Genomic DNA, 16987 nt, shown 5'->3' with positions numbered 1-16987 from the left:
GCCAAAAGAAATCTGATGCGGTTCAATAAGGAGAAGTGCAGAGTCCTGCACCTGGGGCGGAAGAATCCCAAGCATTGTTACAGGCTGGGGGCCAACTGGCTAAGCAGCAACTAGCTGCTAAGCTGGCTAAGCAGAAAGGGACCTAGGGGTTATGGTGGCTGAAAGGCTGGATATGAGGAAACAGTGCGCCCTTGTAGCCAAGAAGGCTAACAGCATAATAGGGTGTATTAGGAGGAGCATTGCGAGCAGATCTGCAGAAGTGGTTGTTCCCCTCTATTCGGCACTGGTGAGGCCACATGTGGAATATTGTGTCCAGTTTTGGGCCCCCCCAGTGTAAAAAGGATGTGGATGTGCTGGAGCAGGTTCAGCGGAGGGCGACAAAAATGATTAAGGGGCTGGAGCACATGACCCATGAGGAGAGGCTGAGGGATTTGGGCTTGTTTAGTTTGCAGAAGAGAAGACTGAGGGGTGATTTAATAGCAGCCTTCAGCTTCCTGAAGGGAGCTCTGAAGAGGAGGGTGAGAAACTGTTCTCAGTGGTGACAGACGGCAGAACAAGGAGCAATGGGCTGAAGCTAAAGAGGAAGAGGAGTAGGTTGGACATTAGGGAAAACTTTCCCCAGGAGGGAGGTGAGGCACTGGAATGTGTTACCGAGAGGTGGTGGAATCTCCATCCCTGGAGGTTTTTAAGTCCTGGCTTGACAGGGTCCTGGCTGGGATGACTTAGTTGGGGTTGATCCTGCTTTGGGCAGGGGGCTGGACTAGACCTCCTGAGGTCCCTTCCAGCCCTAGGAGTCTATGGTCCCACAGCTGTTTTACTTGTGGGTCTGTGTGGGTCACAGTGCAACGGTGAGGCCTGCCCTGGGGGGCGTGCAGCAGAGGCTCTTTGGAGCCCCTCTGGCTGAGGGACATGCGGGTGTAGCGGTGGAACACGCGGCTCGGGCTGAGAACGAGAGCCCTCGCGAAGGCCGGTAAAAAAAATCCACGAGGCTGTCGCTGACTGCAGAGCTCCTGTGCCTGGCCACAGGGCTGTAAGCCCCCATGCCCACTGAGCGGGTGCAGGGCAGCTGCCCCTTCCTACCCAGCACTGAATGTGGCCTGGGCCGTCGGCCTCGTTCGAAGGCTGAGCCACCAGAAATCCATGGGGCTTTGAGCACCCAGGATCCACCAGTCACTGCATCCCCGTGTACCACCCGTCCCCATCCCCTCCGTGTCTCACACTCTCTGGTCCCCGCTTCCCCTGACGCCAGACCAAGGCTCCTTGCAGCAGCGCGCCTGGGCCAGTGTCTCCATTTGATGACCTGATTGGCACTGGGCTGGGGGACTACTGGTGCAGCAGCTTGCTGAGGCCGATCCTGCCTCCACCTCTTTGCCTGGCGGGATTTGCTCTACCTTTGAATGCTGCCGATTGCCCCTTCCCTGGAGAGTCCCTGGCTGTGCAGCTCTGCTGACGTGACCCGTCACAAGGCCCAAGGCGAAGGCTCTCGCCTAGCAGTCCTGGGGGTGGGGGTTCCCAGGCCGGCTTGGTGAGGATGGGAGGAAACCATGCTGTGGGCAACAGACCACGGGGCGGACAGGTGGGGAGCCCCAGAGCTGGTGTCGTGTCCTGTCAGCAAGGATGCTGGGCTGGGCCAGACAGCCAAGCTGCAGGTGCCCTTCTGGGGAGTGCAGGCTTGTTCCCGCGGGGCGGGGCGGGGCAGGGCAGGACAGCCACGGCCACTGCGCTCCGCTCCACATGGGGAACCGGCGGCCACTGGCTGCCAAGAGCATGCCACACTGCCTCCTCACTGCCACTGCGAATATGACCCTGTGCCAGCACCTTGCGGGGACAGGGCCTGACTGCTCTCCGTCAATCAGGGTGCTGGGGGCTTAGCCAAGTCCAGCCCACAGCTTGCTTGTGCTAACTCTGCCCCCCACATCGTCATGGGTTTTCACCCAGGACTCTCCGCTCCAACAGCACAGGCCTGTTCCTCTGCAGCCAGGGGAGCATCGGCCAGCAGTAATAGGAGGCTGGACTGGCCCCTGGAGGTGGCAGCCACCATCCCCTGCAGGCAGGACCGTGCAGAAGCCAAGCCTGGTCCCTCTAGCACTGTAGCACAAACGGGCTTGCCAGCGGCCACCGGAGACAGGCAGGGAGCACAAAGGAAACCAGCCCCGAGCAGCACATCGGCGCTTTTTATTCAAACAAGCGGCACCAGAAAACCACGCAACACAATCCAGGAAAGCGGCCGGGGTGCCAGGCCTGGGGAGGCTGACGGGGCTCCAGAGACCAGTTCCCCTGGGCCCGGGCAGGAGAGCTGGGCAGTGGGCCACTGCCCCCTTCTCAACTCCCGCTGCAGTCCGGGGCTGTAACCGCGGCCAGGAGGGTTAAAGAGCAAACTGCCCCCCCCACACCCGCTGCACTGAGTGACACATGCAGTGCCCTTTGCAGGACCAAACCTGCCCCACCCCAGCCAAGAGAGCCTGGCCCCAGGGAAATGCCAAGCCAGCCCCGGCTAAGGCTGGTCCCTCCCCCACCAGCCCCAGGAGCCCCCTCCTCTGCAGAGCTGTCACAGGCCTGACCTGGCACCTGAGCTGCCTTGAGGGAGTCACACAAGAGAGGCCAGGCTGGACTGCACAGGAGGTAGCATGAGTCCTGCTCCCGGTGCTGGGCAAAGGGCGAGGGCCAACCTGAGCACCAAGCAAAAAATAACCCCCCACCCCAATAAATAAATACAGCCAGACCAAAACGCGCCGGCCGGTAGAAAGGGTTCCCAGCCCCGGCTACCCACGCGGGCTCGGTACAAGCTGCAGAGCTGCTCTGGGGCCGGGACGGCACCGGCCAGCAGCTGCTTGTGTGACGTGAGCAGCACAGGCCCCTGACGTGGGGTATGCAGGGAGCCCGAGCCCCAGCCGGCACGGAGCAGCGCCACTGCCTGACCCGGGCGCAGCCGGGCAGCTGAGGACTGGCGCCGACCACCCCGCAATTAGCCAGCAGGGCCACAGGCGAAGCAGAAGGCCCCAGATGCACTGGGCTGCCCAGGGACAGAAGCTGGCCAGCCCGCACCAGCCCCCCTCAGAGCCAGCACAGGAACTCCTGGTCTGGGGGCTCAGCTCACCAGTGGCTGAGAGGGAAAAGTGCGAGAAAACCCATACTGGACAATTAGAGAACAGCCCGGCCCTGGGGAGGGCACTTCCTGCCCCTGGCCAGCTCGTGGTGTCTTCTGGCCAGGAGACGTTGGCCCAAGGGATCAGCTGGACGAGGAGAAAGCCTGCTCCATGCTCTTGTCCTCTGGGGCAGCCCCTGGCCGGGAATGGAGCATTGCTGCCCTGTGGGGCTCGGTTCAGGGGTAGAAACCCCCGCCCGGGGCCTGTGGCCACGGCCAGGGCCAGGCTGCCACGGAGGGGCCCGAGGGGCTGGTGGAGAGGAAAAGGCCAAAACATGCAGACCTTGGTCGTTGCCTAACAGAAGGTCCCCAGCGAAGAAAGCACCGTTAAGATCAGTCTCTCCTTCAGCAAAGGGAGACACCCCGCGGGGTGCAGGGAAGAGCAGGAGAGTCAGAGGGGGCCAGGTGCTTCACGCCTGCCTCCAGGGGCGGTAGGAAGTCCTTGGGAACAGAGCCACGCTCTGCGGCCCAGGGGCGTTTACAGGTTCAAGGGCACCAAAGCAGCTCCTGCGAACGAGGCGGGGCAGCTATGGGCCGGGGCTGCCAACCTGCCGTTCTGCACAAGGACTCTGGGGCACAGAGCCCCTTGGCGGAAGGGCTGGGCCAATGCCAGGGGGCTCTGGGTCAGGGGCCTAGTGCCCCAGGGGTACAACAGCGCTGTTGGGGGGTTCTGCGACCCAGCACTGGGATGAGCTGGTGGAGTACCTGCGGGTGAGGGGCCAACCCTGCTACAGCAGACAAGGACACAGATGATCTGAATGCTCTGGACAAAGCTCAGCGAGAGAAACAGCTGCAGCACAGCCCTGAGTCCTTCTGCTGGGGCCTTGTGTCTGGTTAGGCTCGTGGATCATCCGGCTACGAGACCAGCCTACCGGGAGCCAAGCAAAGCTCTATGGGTCAGGGCACCGGAGAGGGGCAGGCTCCTGGTGCTGCCCCCCAGGGAGCGATGGAGCTGGTTCTCCGGCGGCCACAGGCTGAGGAGGGAGCGAGCCCAGAGAGTGGCTAAAACAGCTGCCCAGGGGTGGGGAACTGGCTGGAGACTTAAGCAGGAACCGCTGATCCCCCACCCGCTGCCCGCGCAGGAGCTGGGAGAGGGGAAAGCGCTCCCCCGGCACTGTGCTGCAAGGCAGGGGCACGCCCCGGCAGGAGAGGGCTCGGGTCCCAAGCTGCCGCTACCCGAGATTATGTGGCTGAGCACCTGGTCTCCCCTGAGCTGACACAGAGCTCACGAGCAGCTGAGGACCCTTAGGAGCGATGGCAGGAGACCCAGAATGCAGCCAGGAAGAGAAGAAAGAGGGCAGCCTTGTCCTCGGCGCAAGGAACAGCCTGGCCCCACTCCGCTGCCCTTGCTGCAGCTTCAGCTGCCCACCACCCTCCCCACCACACACAGCCCTGCCTCTGCCTCTCCATGGCTGGCAGGGGGGCTGCTCCGGTGTGAGAGGTGGCCCTGCAGGACCCCCAGTCTTAGGGTCTCCCCAGCAAGTGACTCCTCACCTCTCCACTGGCACCTAAGCTCCCGGTAGGTTTAGACTCATCCCAGCAGCCGCGCAGGGCTGTTCCACGCAGCCAGGGGCCAGGAACGCAGACACAAAGTACACTTACCAACAGAAACTCAAACACCCTGCTACCGGGCCCTGGAGCGGTGTAATAGCCCCCAGCGTCTGCAAGAAGGCAGGTACACCCGGGAGCAAGCCAGTCCCTCAGAGGCGGGCGTCCCCGGAGGCTCCGGAGTGGACCTCACAGAGGACGCAGCTCCCAGGGCGCTGGGACAGCAGCGCGTGTGACAAGGGGCGGGCTGTCCCATGCGGGAGAAGGTCTCGGGGGCGGGCAGGGCAGGTCTTTATTGCTTGTCGATGGCTCCCTGTTCAGCAGCGTTCTCTTTGCTGGCGGCCTGCGTGTGCCACGAAGTCTCTTTGAACACGAACCAGCAGTCTCCAGCCCAAAGGATGAAATTGATGAAGCCGAAGAGCTGGGGAGAGCCAGAGAGACAGCAAAGCGCACGGTTAGCGGAGACGCAGGCCCAGCAGGAACCCCCCCAGCCTCCAGCAGGAGCATCTCCGGGCACGCACGCCCCTCTGCTGGGCGAGTCAGAAGAGCTCAGCTCCCTGCTGCGTTCCCCGGCTCCCAAAGGATACCCGGCCGTCTCCTGCTACGGCGCTCGCCAGGCCTGGGGGCCACAGACTTGGCAATGTCCCCTCAGCTGCATCCAGCCCGGCATGGGGCTGAAGCGGCAGCTAAGTCACAAGGGACGCACGCACCCCCCTTCCAAGAGCCGCCTCGAGGCAGGGCGCTCGGCCAGGGACAGCGCCAAGGCAGCATTTGCACGAGGGGGTCCGGGCAGCTCCGGCGCCCTGACCACGCTCCCTCCAGTGGTTCACCCATGGCAGTGGCAAGGGGAGGGTGGCGGGCAGTCCATGTACAGAGTTCAATAGGCTGCTCTGGCTGACAGAGGCGCATCCCGGCGCTCCGTCAGTAACACTCACGGGCCCCCGCTGATCCCCCTGCCACGCCGGGGCCACGGCCCAGCCCCCTCCCCCACTTCAGAGGCCCTGTCCCCTCGGTCCAGGCTCTTACCACCGAGATGTTGGCCAGCCCCATGGCGGGTGTGGTCCCGGCACTGCACACCGCCTGCTTGTACTGGCACACCGACATGGCGGCGATGAGGCTAGAGGGGCGCGTGGCCCCCTTGACATCCGACAGGCCTTTGCCCCAGGCTGCGGCTGCCACCAGCCAGAAGAAGGTGAAGGAGACGCTCACGCAGAAATCCTGGGGGCGGGTTAATGTCAGTCTGGCTCTGGTGCTTCTTCCCAGCCCCACAGCTCCGGGAATTCCACCCCCCGGCTCCCAACAGCCCTGGCCCAGGGACCAGCTCCTCCCCTCCCGCATCCCCCTCTGGCCTGGGCCCAGCACCTGTCTGCCCGCGTCTGACGCCCCCTTCCTTGACCGGATGCTCCGTGCAGCCCTGCAGCTGTGCCCTTCCCCAGGGCCTGCAGGCTGTGTGCCTAGGACCCCGACTGCAGGCTCCAGAGCCCGCTGGGATTAGGGGGAAGGTGCCTGCTATGGGGCGGCTCTGTCCCATCGGGGTCCCACATGAAGAGGCTGAATGAATGATTGCTCCATGGCGGGGGAAGCCACAGAGGCTCAGCCCTGACTTCCTCTCTCGAACAACGGGAAGCGACTTGCCCAGCATCCCACAGCAGGTCAGTGGCAGAGCCAGAGCCCAGCCCCGAGCTCGGGCTGCAGTGACATAACCCAGGTCCCCTTCAGAGGAGGAGGAGCCAGCAAACGAACCCCAGCCTGGGGCACAGGCAGGGCTCTCACCGCAAAGGGAAGCTTCTTGTTCTCTGTGTAGAGGGAGTGAAATCGCAGGTAAATCACCAGGGCGGCCATGCTGTAGAGGAAGGAGAAGACCCCCAGGGTGACGAAGAACTCGGCGGGGGCTGAGAAGTCCCCCATAAGATGTAGAGTCCTTTTCGTGGAGTTCTCCTCGCAGGCAGGCATCTCAAAGGGAATCCGGGATAACCTGCCCACAGAGAAGGGGGCGGGGGAGAGAGAGAGGCATTTAACAGGGAAGAGAGCGTTTGCCCGACTGGGGACTTGAACCTTGCACTCTCAGGTGAGGGGTCTGATGTTTGACCAACAAGCTGGCCAGGAACCACCTTGGAGAAGAACAGGGTGAGACCTACAGTGGCTCTCTTGGGTGGATGAGCTGCTTGCCGGAGGCCTGGGGTTGGCGAGTAGAACTGAGAGGGCCAGTGCCTGAGATGGGGGAGGGCCACAGGACCCAGACATGGACTGAGCAAACAGGGCTGGTTAGGGGACTGGGTCCTGGGATGAAACCAGGGATGCAGAGGGGGACACTGGACAGAGAACCCAACACAGCAGCCACTGCCTAGAGCAGTCCAAGGAGATAGTGGATGCACAGGTGCCTGGACCTCCCCCATCTCACCCCATCCTTTCCCCACTGCCTTGTCCCGGCCCTGCTGCTTCTCAACCCCCCACTTTCCCAAGCTCCTTTCACCCAGGGGGGTGGCTACAGGGCCCCCAGAGTGTACGGCATCCACAGGACCCCACCCAGATGCATGCGTGGACTGGGGCCTGGAAAAAGGTCCCAGAGAAACCCTGTCCAGCCCTCTCCTCCTGGAGGGATGGAGGCCCACCTGGCCTGCCTCTCTAGGTGGTGCTCTTGGAGCTTCGTGTGGTCACGGCAGGAGTTATCCACAGAGCCAGGGCAGCCCAGGCAGGGTTAGGCCCCCACTCTGCAGCTTGCCAACACTGCTCATCCTTCTAAGGCTTCCTCTGCACCAGCAGCCCTGCCACGGCCATAAGGAGGCTGATGCCAGCTCTCCCCAGGAGCAGCACTCTCCCTGGATGACTCCTAGTGTAGACACCTTGCAGGAAAGAGCTCAGGCTCCCCAGCGGCCAATCTTTGGCCACTCTTCCTGCCTGGGGTTCCCCAAGGTTGCCCATCCCCGTGGTATCCAACCCTACCTCTGCAACGGGGCCGAGTCAGCCCATCACAAGGGCTTTGTAACTTGGCCCTTGTAACTGGACACCCACCAACTCATTCCACACAGGCTGCCCAAAGCCACCAGCCAACATCGGTGCTCCTGTCCGCCCCGCTCCGACCAGCCTGTGCCCCGCCCGGGGCAGTGGATCTCCTCTGTCCATCACAGCCCCACACCCAAGACTGGTGCAGGTTACAACCGGTAACCTGGACACAGCCACTGGGGGGTGAAAAAGGTCCTGGCCCCTCCAGCCCTCCGGCTGAGTTTGACCTTACAGGAAAAGGGGGATTTTCTCTTCAACCTGACCCTCTCCCTGCACTGCACCCCAGGCTAGCGCCGAGCGCTACAGCAGGACAGGACTGAACCGGCAAAGCTCCACTCTACAGCAGGAAGGTGGCCCAGGGCAGACTGGGATGAGGGCAGGTCTCTTCCATGTTGTGCTGGGAGCCAGGCAGGAGCCTGGCAGATGTTGGAGGTCCTGTAGGGACAGGCGCTCTGACGGTGACAGCTCTTAAGGAGGAACTGGGGCATGGCCAAGGGCTTGCTGCACCCTCTTGCCAGCTGTCCCTATCAACCAGGGACAGCCACGGTTATTTCAGTAGCACAGTTCTCCGACCCCCGCCGCCCCTTCCCCCAGCCTCCTCGCTGGGCTCCCAGTCAGATGCAGCAGAGATCAGAGGTGCGCCGCTATTTATAGCTACCCAGTGCTGGCAGGCAGGCGAGATGTGTGGCTAGATATAGCCAGATTCACACTTCTCACATGTGGAGTTTCGCAGCATGGATTTCAGTCTAATTCGGGCCGCTTTGCTGCTCACCCAAGAGGCTTTTTCGCCGAGCCCCAGCAAACAGGGCTGTTCCCGCGCCCACGCCGAGCTCCTTGCTGCTCGCCAACCCCTTCTGCTTTGGGGCGGCCGAGGCATTGACGCGTGCCGGCCAGAACGGGCCAGCCCACGGAGAAGCGGGTGGGGACTTGGGAGCACGACGCGAGCTGGTGGATGGCTGGGACAGTCGCTGTCTGCATGAGTCGGTTTAGTTTGCTAAAAGGAGAGGGGGAAGGCAGCACCCTGGCTGCATGTAAGCAACCACTGGGCATTCAGAGAGGGGCTGAGGCTCTTCACTGTGAACGAAGGGTCCTGTGGCGCCTTATAGACTAACAGAGAAGTTCTGAGCATGAGCTTTCCTGAGCACAGACTCACTTCATCACATGCTGGTCATGGAAACTGACCAGCATCAGATGCAGCGAGTCTGTGCTCACGAGAGCTCATGCTCAGAACTTTCCTGTTAGTCTATAAGGCGCCACAGGACCCTTCGTTGCTGTTACGGATCCAGACTGACACGGCTGCCCCTCCGATACTTCACTGTGAAGTTGCTTTTTCCAGGCTCCCAGCAACTTACAAAAATAGTTCTTCCGCTGCCAGGAGCCAGGAAGGGTCTCCTCCCCCGGAGGGGCAGTTGCCTGGGAACAAGTTGTGGGGACAGATAGCCACAGACACCCATCTGGCTGTCCGCAGAGCTGGGCCTTAGGTAGCAGACCCACTGGTGCCGAACCCCTTAGACCTGTCAGGGTAAGAACTATAGATGCCCACGGTGGCCAGTCTGTGAGCAGGAACCATGCGATTCCACCCCACGGCTGTAAAGACACAAGGCCTGACACAGCCGGCAACCGGGCTCAGGACACAGCCAGCCCTGTAAACAGGACAGCAGCTCCTAGCACTCAGAATTCACACCTGGTGGCTAGCAGGGGATAAATGATAAAGGTTTCTCCCTGCTCTCTGCGCCCTCTAACCAACAGAGAATTGAGCAGAGAAACTCCCCAGCTGGAACAGATCAATAGCTTCTCTGGTCCAGCGTCTCCTCTCTTACTAGCTTAAGAGAAATAACTCGTTTTAAATGCTGTCCGGGGGGCAGGAAGGAGGGAGAATTTCTTCCTGACCCAGGTGGCGAGCAGCGCGTGCCCCGAAGCACGGGGACAAAAAGCTCTTCCAGTTATTATTGGCGCCGCTGGCGCTGGAGGTGCTGGTCTGATTCACAGAAACCCTGAATCACCCTTTGGAGGTTTGCTAAGCAATCTTCCACAGACACCGACGGCACCAATTCTCCTCCTGCGGGAACTCAGCTCAGGTCTGCGGGGCAGCCAGCCTTACAATGCAGCCTGAAGGTGTCCCGAACGGTCCACCTCTGTCACACGCCGGCTCCTCTTCCCTGGCACGGGGGTCTGCGGTTTAAACTCTCTCCTGGCTGAGGAGCTACAGGGGGAGGAACAGATCGGTTCATAACAGTCCCCAGGCCGTGCTGGGAGAGGGTACACCCTTCAGAGTGATGCTGTCAAAGCTGTTCGAGTGGGTATTAACCCTGTTCTCAAGGTCCACAAGTCTCTGGCAGAGGACTGGGAAGGGCCCCCACGGAACACGGCATTCCTGGGTAGATCCCCGCGGCTATGTCTGGGTCACTGGGGAGAGAGAACAGAGCCTGCCCACAGCCCAAGCAGGCAGTCTGCTTGCGCTGGCTGTGAGAAAGCGTGGCCCGACTCTGGCCTTGGGAGCGGAGCTCTGCTCAGGTGAGCGAGATCTGCAGCGGGTGGAGGGGAAGGTTCCTCCATTGGCCCAGACCTTAGTTATCACGTGTGGTTTGACTGCCCCATCCCTTTCTAAGGCTGCTAACCCGGCCAGGCTGGAAGCCCTCCAGAGGCAACAATGCAACTGACCCTGTTTTAAGCACCCGGCCGTTTGTTTTCAGAGTCGGTCTGAGACATGCACAAAGGAGACAGCGCCAGGGACTTCCATGGAGACAGGTCGATTCCCTCCGACCACTGGCTGGCCTTCGGTGCTTCCAGTGGCCGCAGGAGCCAGACAGGCTTTGACGGAGAGGGAAGGGAAGGCTGGCAGCTCCTCTCTCCAGCTCTCCCAACCGGTTCATTTCCAAACACCCAGGGCCATTCCTCTGGATCCATTCCCTCACGGCTTCCCCTCCGCAGTAAGTGTGAGGTCACACACTCCCACCCCAGCCCACCTGCTCCCCTCCCTTTGCCCACACCCCTTGCAGAAGGGGTTTCCAAAACCCCAGAGCGAGCCCAAATGGGGTCATTTTTCAATACAGGCAGCTAAACAGCCACCCTTCAGCTTCCAGGGTCAGGCAAACCTGTTCAGGTTGCTTTAACATTACACAAAGACCTGCATCAGAGAGGGAGCCAGGTCAGTCTGTATCTTCTAAAACAAGAAGTCCTGTGGCACCTTGTAGACTAAGATATTTTGGAGCATAAGCTTTCATGGGCAAAGACCCGCTTCATCAGATGCATCTGAAGCATGAAGCATCATGAAGATTTATGGTGAAGAGGGTCCTTGCCCACAAAAGCTTATGCTCCACAATATCTGTTAGTCTATAAGGTACCAGAAAGGCCTGCGGGGAGCCTCCTGCTCTATCAGAAATATGCTGCAGCAGTGAGTTCCACTGATTAACAATATAACCACATCAGAAAGCTTTTACTTGTTGAAAAAGGTGATAGAGGTAGGTGAGGGTGTGCTGGGTTGGGAAGAGGGCTCCTCTGGAGAGCTGAGGGTAGGAAATGGGTTCTGGTCCCTTCCCTGAGTTGAACTCCATCATCAGGCTGGTTATAATATACGGAGATACACCTCACATAGAGCTGGAAGGGACCTCAGGGGGTCACTAAGTCTAGCCCCCCACCTTCTTGGCAGGGCCAAGCACCACCCCCCCTTTTTTAAATCCATTTACCCCACATCCCTAAACGGCCCCCCCTCAAGGGCTGAGCTCACCACTCGGGGGTCATTAAGCCCATGCTAAAACCACTGAGCGATCCCTCCCCCAGCCAGATTAATCACCGTCTCCTGCGGCATGTGAACCCAGCAGCTTCTGGGTTTGTGCCCTGCCAGGCCGCCAAGTACCTGAAAGGGTATCCGAACTGCACCGTGATGGCGGTCATCTCCTTCACATCCCCATCGCACTTCACGGTGGCTCCCGTCTCCCCACTGAAAGAGCCGCAGCATCCAAAGGCAAAAATGGCAAAGAGCTGGAAGAGAAAAGCAGAAGGGGTTGGAGCCAGAGGGACTCCGGCTGGCGAGACTGAACTAGCAACGTGCGGGAGGTGCCAAGTGGTTGCTCTGCTGCGGTCAGAAGCTGGCCCCAGAGGTCACGGGTAGATAATCCTGAGCTTCCTTGGGGCATCGCAGCCACACCCCGCCATCCAGGCGGCATCCTCAACATTGCAATGCAGTGTCGTAGTCACAGGACATCCCTGGTGTCACAGAGTGGGGGGTCCCCAGGCCCTGCCCCCCACCCGCAGCCAGATGCAACTCTCACTCTGCAGGGAGAGCAGGAGGTTACGAGGTGACAGGGACACAGCGTAGCACAGACTGATCAGCACAGGAACAGAAGCCGTCAGTACCATCCATCTTGGAGAGAGGGTCCCTGAGCCAGGCCCTAGATCCCCTTCTTCCCTCTCCAGCCAGGTCAGGCTGCCCCAGTCCACAGCCCAGTTCCAATTCAAACCGGCCAGGCCCCTCCTGCCTCCTCTGTCCTGCTCCAGGGGAAGAAGGGTGTCGCCTGGCTGGCTGGAGCCCCACTGCCTGCGCGGGGGAAGTCCTCATACTGAAACTCCCATTCCCACTGATGTGGTGCCTAGGGAAACTGAGGCACCCGCCTTCAGTTGCTACAGGACAGTAGAAAACACATGTAACCAAACCCAGGGAATAAAATCCTCCCGCCCGCCACTTCGTCACACCTGTCACCTGGTGCAAGCACCCTGCAGAAAAGGACTACGTGAGCAAACCATGCGAAAGAGAAGCCAGGGCTCCTGAACCACCCTGTCTCCTAAAGAGCTGCTCTTAGGCCTTGTCTCTACCAGGCACTGGCTGGAAGCTGCAGCAATTCATCCATCCCCCGGCCGCTCACTTATCTCCTGTGCTTGGACGTGATCTCTGAGCCTGCTGCCCTTGATAACAGCGCTCCAAGACGAGAGGCGTACCAGAGGGGAAGCAGTGTTAGTCTGTATCCATGCAAACGGCGAGAAGTCCCATGGCACCTTACAGACTAACAGATATGCAGGAGCATAAGCTTTCGTGGGCAAAAACCAACTTCATCACATGCATGTCTGGAGCTTATGCTCCAAGAACTCTGTTAATTCAGAAGGTGCCTCAGGATTTCTGTTGTCAAGACGAGAGGAGTCACTGGCATCTCCGGGAGAGCAGTCCCTGCCCGGAGGCTGGACGTTGAAGGAGATATCTGCACTGCGTCGTGCCGGCTAAGGCCTGAGCGCCCTGCCCTGAGCAGCAGCGCAAGCGGGGAGGAAGTGGAGGTGGACGAGCAGGCGGTGCTTGGACCCTGATGGAGACGGGAGCAGTCTCTGGAGCCCATTCTGGGCAGCGTGTGCCGGCTGGATGGGCTGTGACGTGGAGCCGGTGGGAACCGGGCTGACAACACCAGCCATGAGCCGTTACCAGAGCTGCACTCTGGACCCGGAGCTGGCCATGCCGGCAGCCTCACAGCAAGAGCTTGCCACATCCCCTTCGCTATAACTTGACTCCTGGCCCGGTGATTCCTACCGCGGGCAGAGCCGGGGCACAAAGACCAGCCACAGAAGCGCTGGGAATAGGCTCCCCTGTGTCTTACCTCGCCGGCCCCCGCCTCATACAGACACCACCACCTCCCACGTGCGCCGGCCCCAGGGAAGGGAACACTGGCACTGCTAGCAGGGCCCTCCAGCCCGGCCTTTCACAGGCTCTGGGGGCGAGAAGGTGGGCCCAGGCAGACGGCGTAAGAGCCAGGCTGGCAGGGTACTTCCTGAGCATCCGTGTCTGCTTCCCACCACGCCCACCTCCAAGTACCAGTGGGTCTAAGAGCCACTTAGAAACCAATTGCTGAGAGCAGAAGCTATCTTGCTGCTGGAGACAACGGGGCCGACGCCTGCCCTGCGGTGCCCGGTGGCCTGGCAGCTCTGCTCACCACGAGCCGCATGGGCAGACAGACCCCAGTGCCTGCGGCGAAACACCTGGCTAGCTGAGCGCACCACTGGCTAATGAAGCTTCCCTGTTCCAGAGGTCTGTTCCCCCTGTGCTTCTTGTTGGGGCTCCACAGGGCCTGATCCTCACCGCCCAACAGCTGACAGCTCCTGTAACCGCCAGAGCAGTTGACAGACAGCCCATGTGCTACGATACCTCCTCCCTGCTCTGCTCCTCTGTTCCATCTATCCCTGCCCATCTGTGCCAGCAACACAGGCTGGCCAGGCGCCACGGCGGTGCTCTGCGTTTGCTGGCTCCCTTCCCCACCTCGCTCACTGCCCTGGGGGGCGGGAAAGCCTTGTAAATGTTCCATCCCCAGCAGAGAAGGGGCCCAGGTTGTGTCCCAGGAAACCTAGAGCTGGGTGTGCTTCCTCCCCACCCCGCTGTGGGCACAACCTGCCCCATGCATGGGTGAGCAGGTGCCTTGGGAGCTTTTGGAGAGTTTCTGTTATTGCCGCAGGGCCACCTGTCCCCTGAAGCCCTGAGCCAGCAGCTCAGAAACCTCCCAGAGGCGCTGCTGTTTCCAGAGCGGCTGAGGCAAAGATGCAGGCAGGCGGTGCAGGCAGACCCAGAGAGCCTGTTAGCAGAAAAATCGGTATTTTCACAAGAACATCAAGCTTCCTAACCCCGCCTGCAGTGCCCGAAGCATCGGGCTCAGAGCCAGGCAGCTGGGGGCCCGAACCCCCAGCAGGTTCCTTTTAATTCACTTCCCAGGGCTGATGATGCTCCAGGCCCTTTATTCTTCTGACCCCACGTCAGTTTTCAATTAGCGGACCCAAAAAATGACGCCTTGTTTTCTTTGCCCACACCCACACTCCGAACGCGGGTGTAATTCATCCATGCAGGAAATGGTTACGAGTCTCAAATGACATTTCCTGTTCTTGGGTCTGAGTAGAATTTCTCTTTCTCTTCCCCTGGCACAGGGGAAAGATGAATGGGGCTTCTGAATAGTTTTCTGGTAACTCACTGCAGAAACACTCAGCTCTGGCTCCTCTGTGTGTGCCGAAGAGGGAGAGAATGAACTCGTAGGCTCAACAGACTGAGGAGCTCCCAGGGCATCAATAAAGGACGGATCTAGGTACCAAACCCTGAGCAGAACTGGCAGAGAAGGCTCAGTATGTCACCTAAGCCATTCCCAGCCAGCGCAGACCTGTCCTGTACTGAATATCCCCAGGGCTCTGCCCAGCCGAACTGTAAAGGGTTAAAGCAATGTGTCTCTCCCTTGAGACTCTGCACTGCAAAGAGCTCCTGGCCCACATGTTGTAAGGTACGTAGGCTCCTAAGTACCTTGGGCGAGCTTGGTCTTCGTTACCGCTCGCTTTCTGGCATTCAGCAGAGTTTCTTTGTTTGGGGCTATAGTATCCATCCTTGTGAGGCCACTTCAAGCAACCCTGGATCATCCCCATCCTTCCCCAGCATTTACACCCTTTGGTGGGAGGGCCTGATCCTGCAGCATGCCAAAGCGCTTTCCATTTCCACTGATTTCAGCGAGATTCCAGCTCCTCAGCACCTCTCACCCAAGAAGGGAGGCTAATGGTTTTGAGACTGCCGCTGGCTCGGGACGCCTCTATTTTGGGGTCTTTGACTTGGAGCTGAGGCATGTTGAACTTTCAGAGCTGCTGAGCTCGGGCGGCTCCTGTCCGCTTTCGCTGGGTCGGCAGGCGCTCAGCGCCTCTGAAAAGCAGCCCCTCGCCGGCACCCGGCAATGGAGGAATCCCAAATGTGAGGGGGTGGGGAGAGGTGCCACCCTTGGCATGTGCCCCCACACAAAGAAAGAGAGTCCCAGCCAGCTTTGCAGAGGCCGTGGGGCTGGTTGTGGGGGAGGACACAGACCAAGCAATGTGGGGTCATTTCTAGCCCTGCCAGTGACCTTGTCCAAGCCACCTCCCTCGCCTGCTTCACTGTGCCCAGCTACAAACTAGGGCCATGGCACTTCCCTGCTTTTGGGAAGCGATTCTGGGCTGTGGAAGACTGGAATGCTATATCCTGCCACGCCAGCCTGTCCCTACACACCCCGCATACCTCCAGAACAGGTCTGCCCCCCCACAGGGGCATGAAACAAACGCAACACTCCTGCTGGGCCCAGGAGACAGCCCTGCACCGTGGTCACGGGGAGGCCTTTGAACCGGTGACCTTTGCAATAGCTCACAGCCAGTGTGAGCAACGCCCCCGCCAGCTCCCCGCTCTCCTTCGGCTGCTGCGTTCACAAACCGCGGCTGAAAAGTGGGCGCGTATCTTCCTTGTACAGACGCGTACACTGAGGCTCAGCCGGCGACCTGGACTTGCCCAAGGTCACGGGGGAGCAAGTAAGAGCAGCGCCCAGGGCTGCTGGCTGTCAGCTCCCTGCCTCAGGCAACTGCCCCTGAACAGCCAGGGTAGGGCCCTTGGGGCAATGCCTCACACCCAGACTGCAGCCTGCCCGCAACAGGGCGCAACAAGCCTAACTCTGCCCTGGGGAGGCGTCCCTTCGCCACGGAGCAACAGCCGCCCACCAGAGCCCGGCTGGGGGGCGCGGGCCTGCGGGGGGCCGGTCCGGGCGGGGAGCCAGGGGGTGCCCCGGGGCCAGGCCTGGTACGTGCAGGCTCCGAGCTCTGCACCCCCCTGGCCCCGGGTGAAACGGCCCCGCTCCGCAGCCTCGGGGGCGACTCACCCACTGCAGCACCTTGATGAAGCCCAGCGGCTCCTCCAGGCGGGCGCAGCGCAGCCCGAGCAGCCGGCGGCCCTGCGGGAGAGACAAGCGGGGAGCCGCGTGAGCAGCCGAGCCCGGGGGGCCGGGCGGCGGGGCCGGGCGGGGGCGGTACCTGCTGCCCGGGCTCCTTGTCGCCGGCCGCGGCTGCGGGCTCCGACATGCTCGGGGGGCCGGGCCGGGCCGGGGCGGGCGGCGGCTCCTGCCTCGCCAACTGCTGTCAAAGTGGCCGCAAACTTCGGGGGTCACGTGGAGCCGGCCCCCTCCCCCCCACTCTGCCCCGCCCCCAAAACCCGCCCCCACCACCCCAAAACCCCGCCCCCAGCCCCAACCCGGCCCCTCTGCCCCCACCCCAAACACCGCCCCCGCCCCGGCCCCCTCTGCCCCGCCCCCAAAAACCCGCCCCCAACCCGGCCCCTCTGCCCCGCCCCCCCATACTCCGCCCCCAGCCCCAACCCGGCCCTTCTGCCCCCACCCCAAAAGCCTGACCCCTCTGTCCCGCCCCCAAAACAACCCCGGCCCCTCTGCCCCGTCCCCAAAACCCCACCCCCCACCCCTAACCCAGCCCATCTGCCCCCACCCCAAAACCCTGCCCCCCTCTGTCCCGCCCCCAAAACCCTGCCCCCAGTCCCAACCC

General features: G+C 61.2%; 1 protein-coding gene across 1 annotated transcript; it reads right to left on the bottom strand.

The window, feature by feature from the left end:
* Positions 1 to 2152: 2152 nt before the first annotated feature.
* SYPL2 (synaptophysin like 2) lies at positions 2153 to 16604 on the bottom strand. The gene is made up of 6 exons (XM_074977380.1): positions 16466 to 16604; positions 16315 to 16386; positions 11553 to 11677; positions 6467 to 6668; positions 5720 to 5911; positions 2153 to 5114 (listed from the first exon to the last, which is right to left on the bottom strand). Exons 1-6 carry the CDS (start codon positions 16511 to 16513, stop codon positions 4986 to 4988), a joined length of 768 nt encoding a protein of 255 aa, XP_074833481.1. The 5' UTR covers positions 16514 to 16604; the 3' UTR covers positions 2153 to 4985.
* Between the last annotated feature and the right edge of the window lie 383 nt (positions 16605 to 16987).

Source organism: Carettochelys insculpta, chromosome 26 (genome assembly GCF_033958435.1).
Source record: "Carettochelys insculpta isolate YL-2023 chromosome 26, ASM3395843v1, whole genome shotgun sequence".
In the NCBI taxonomy this organism is placed as follows: Eukaryota; Metazoa; Chordata; order Testudines; family Carettochelyidae; genus Carettochelys; species Carettochelys insculpta.
Note: the sequence above shows the minus strand (reverse complement) of the source record. Positions and strands in the feature narration are given on the sequence as shown.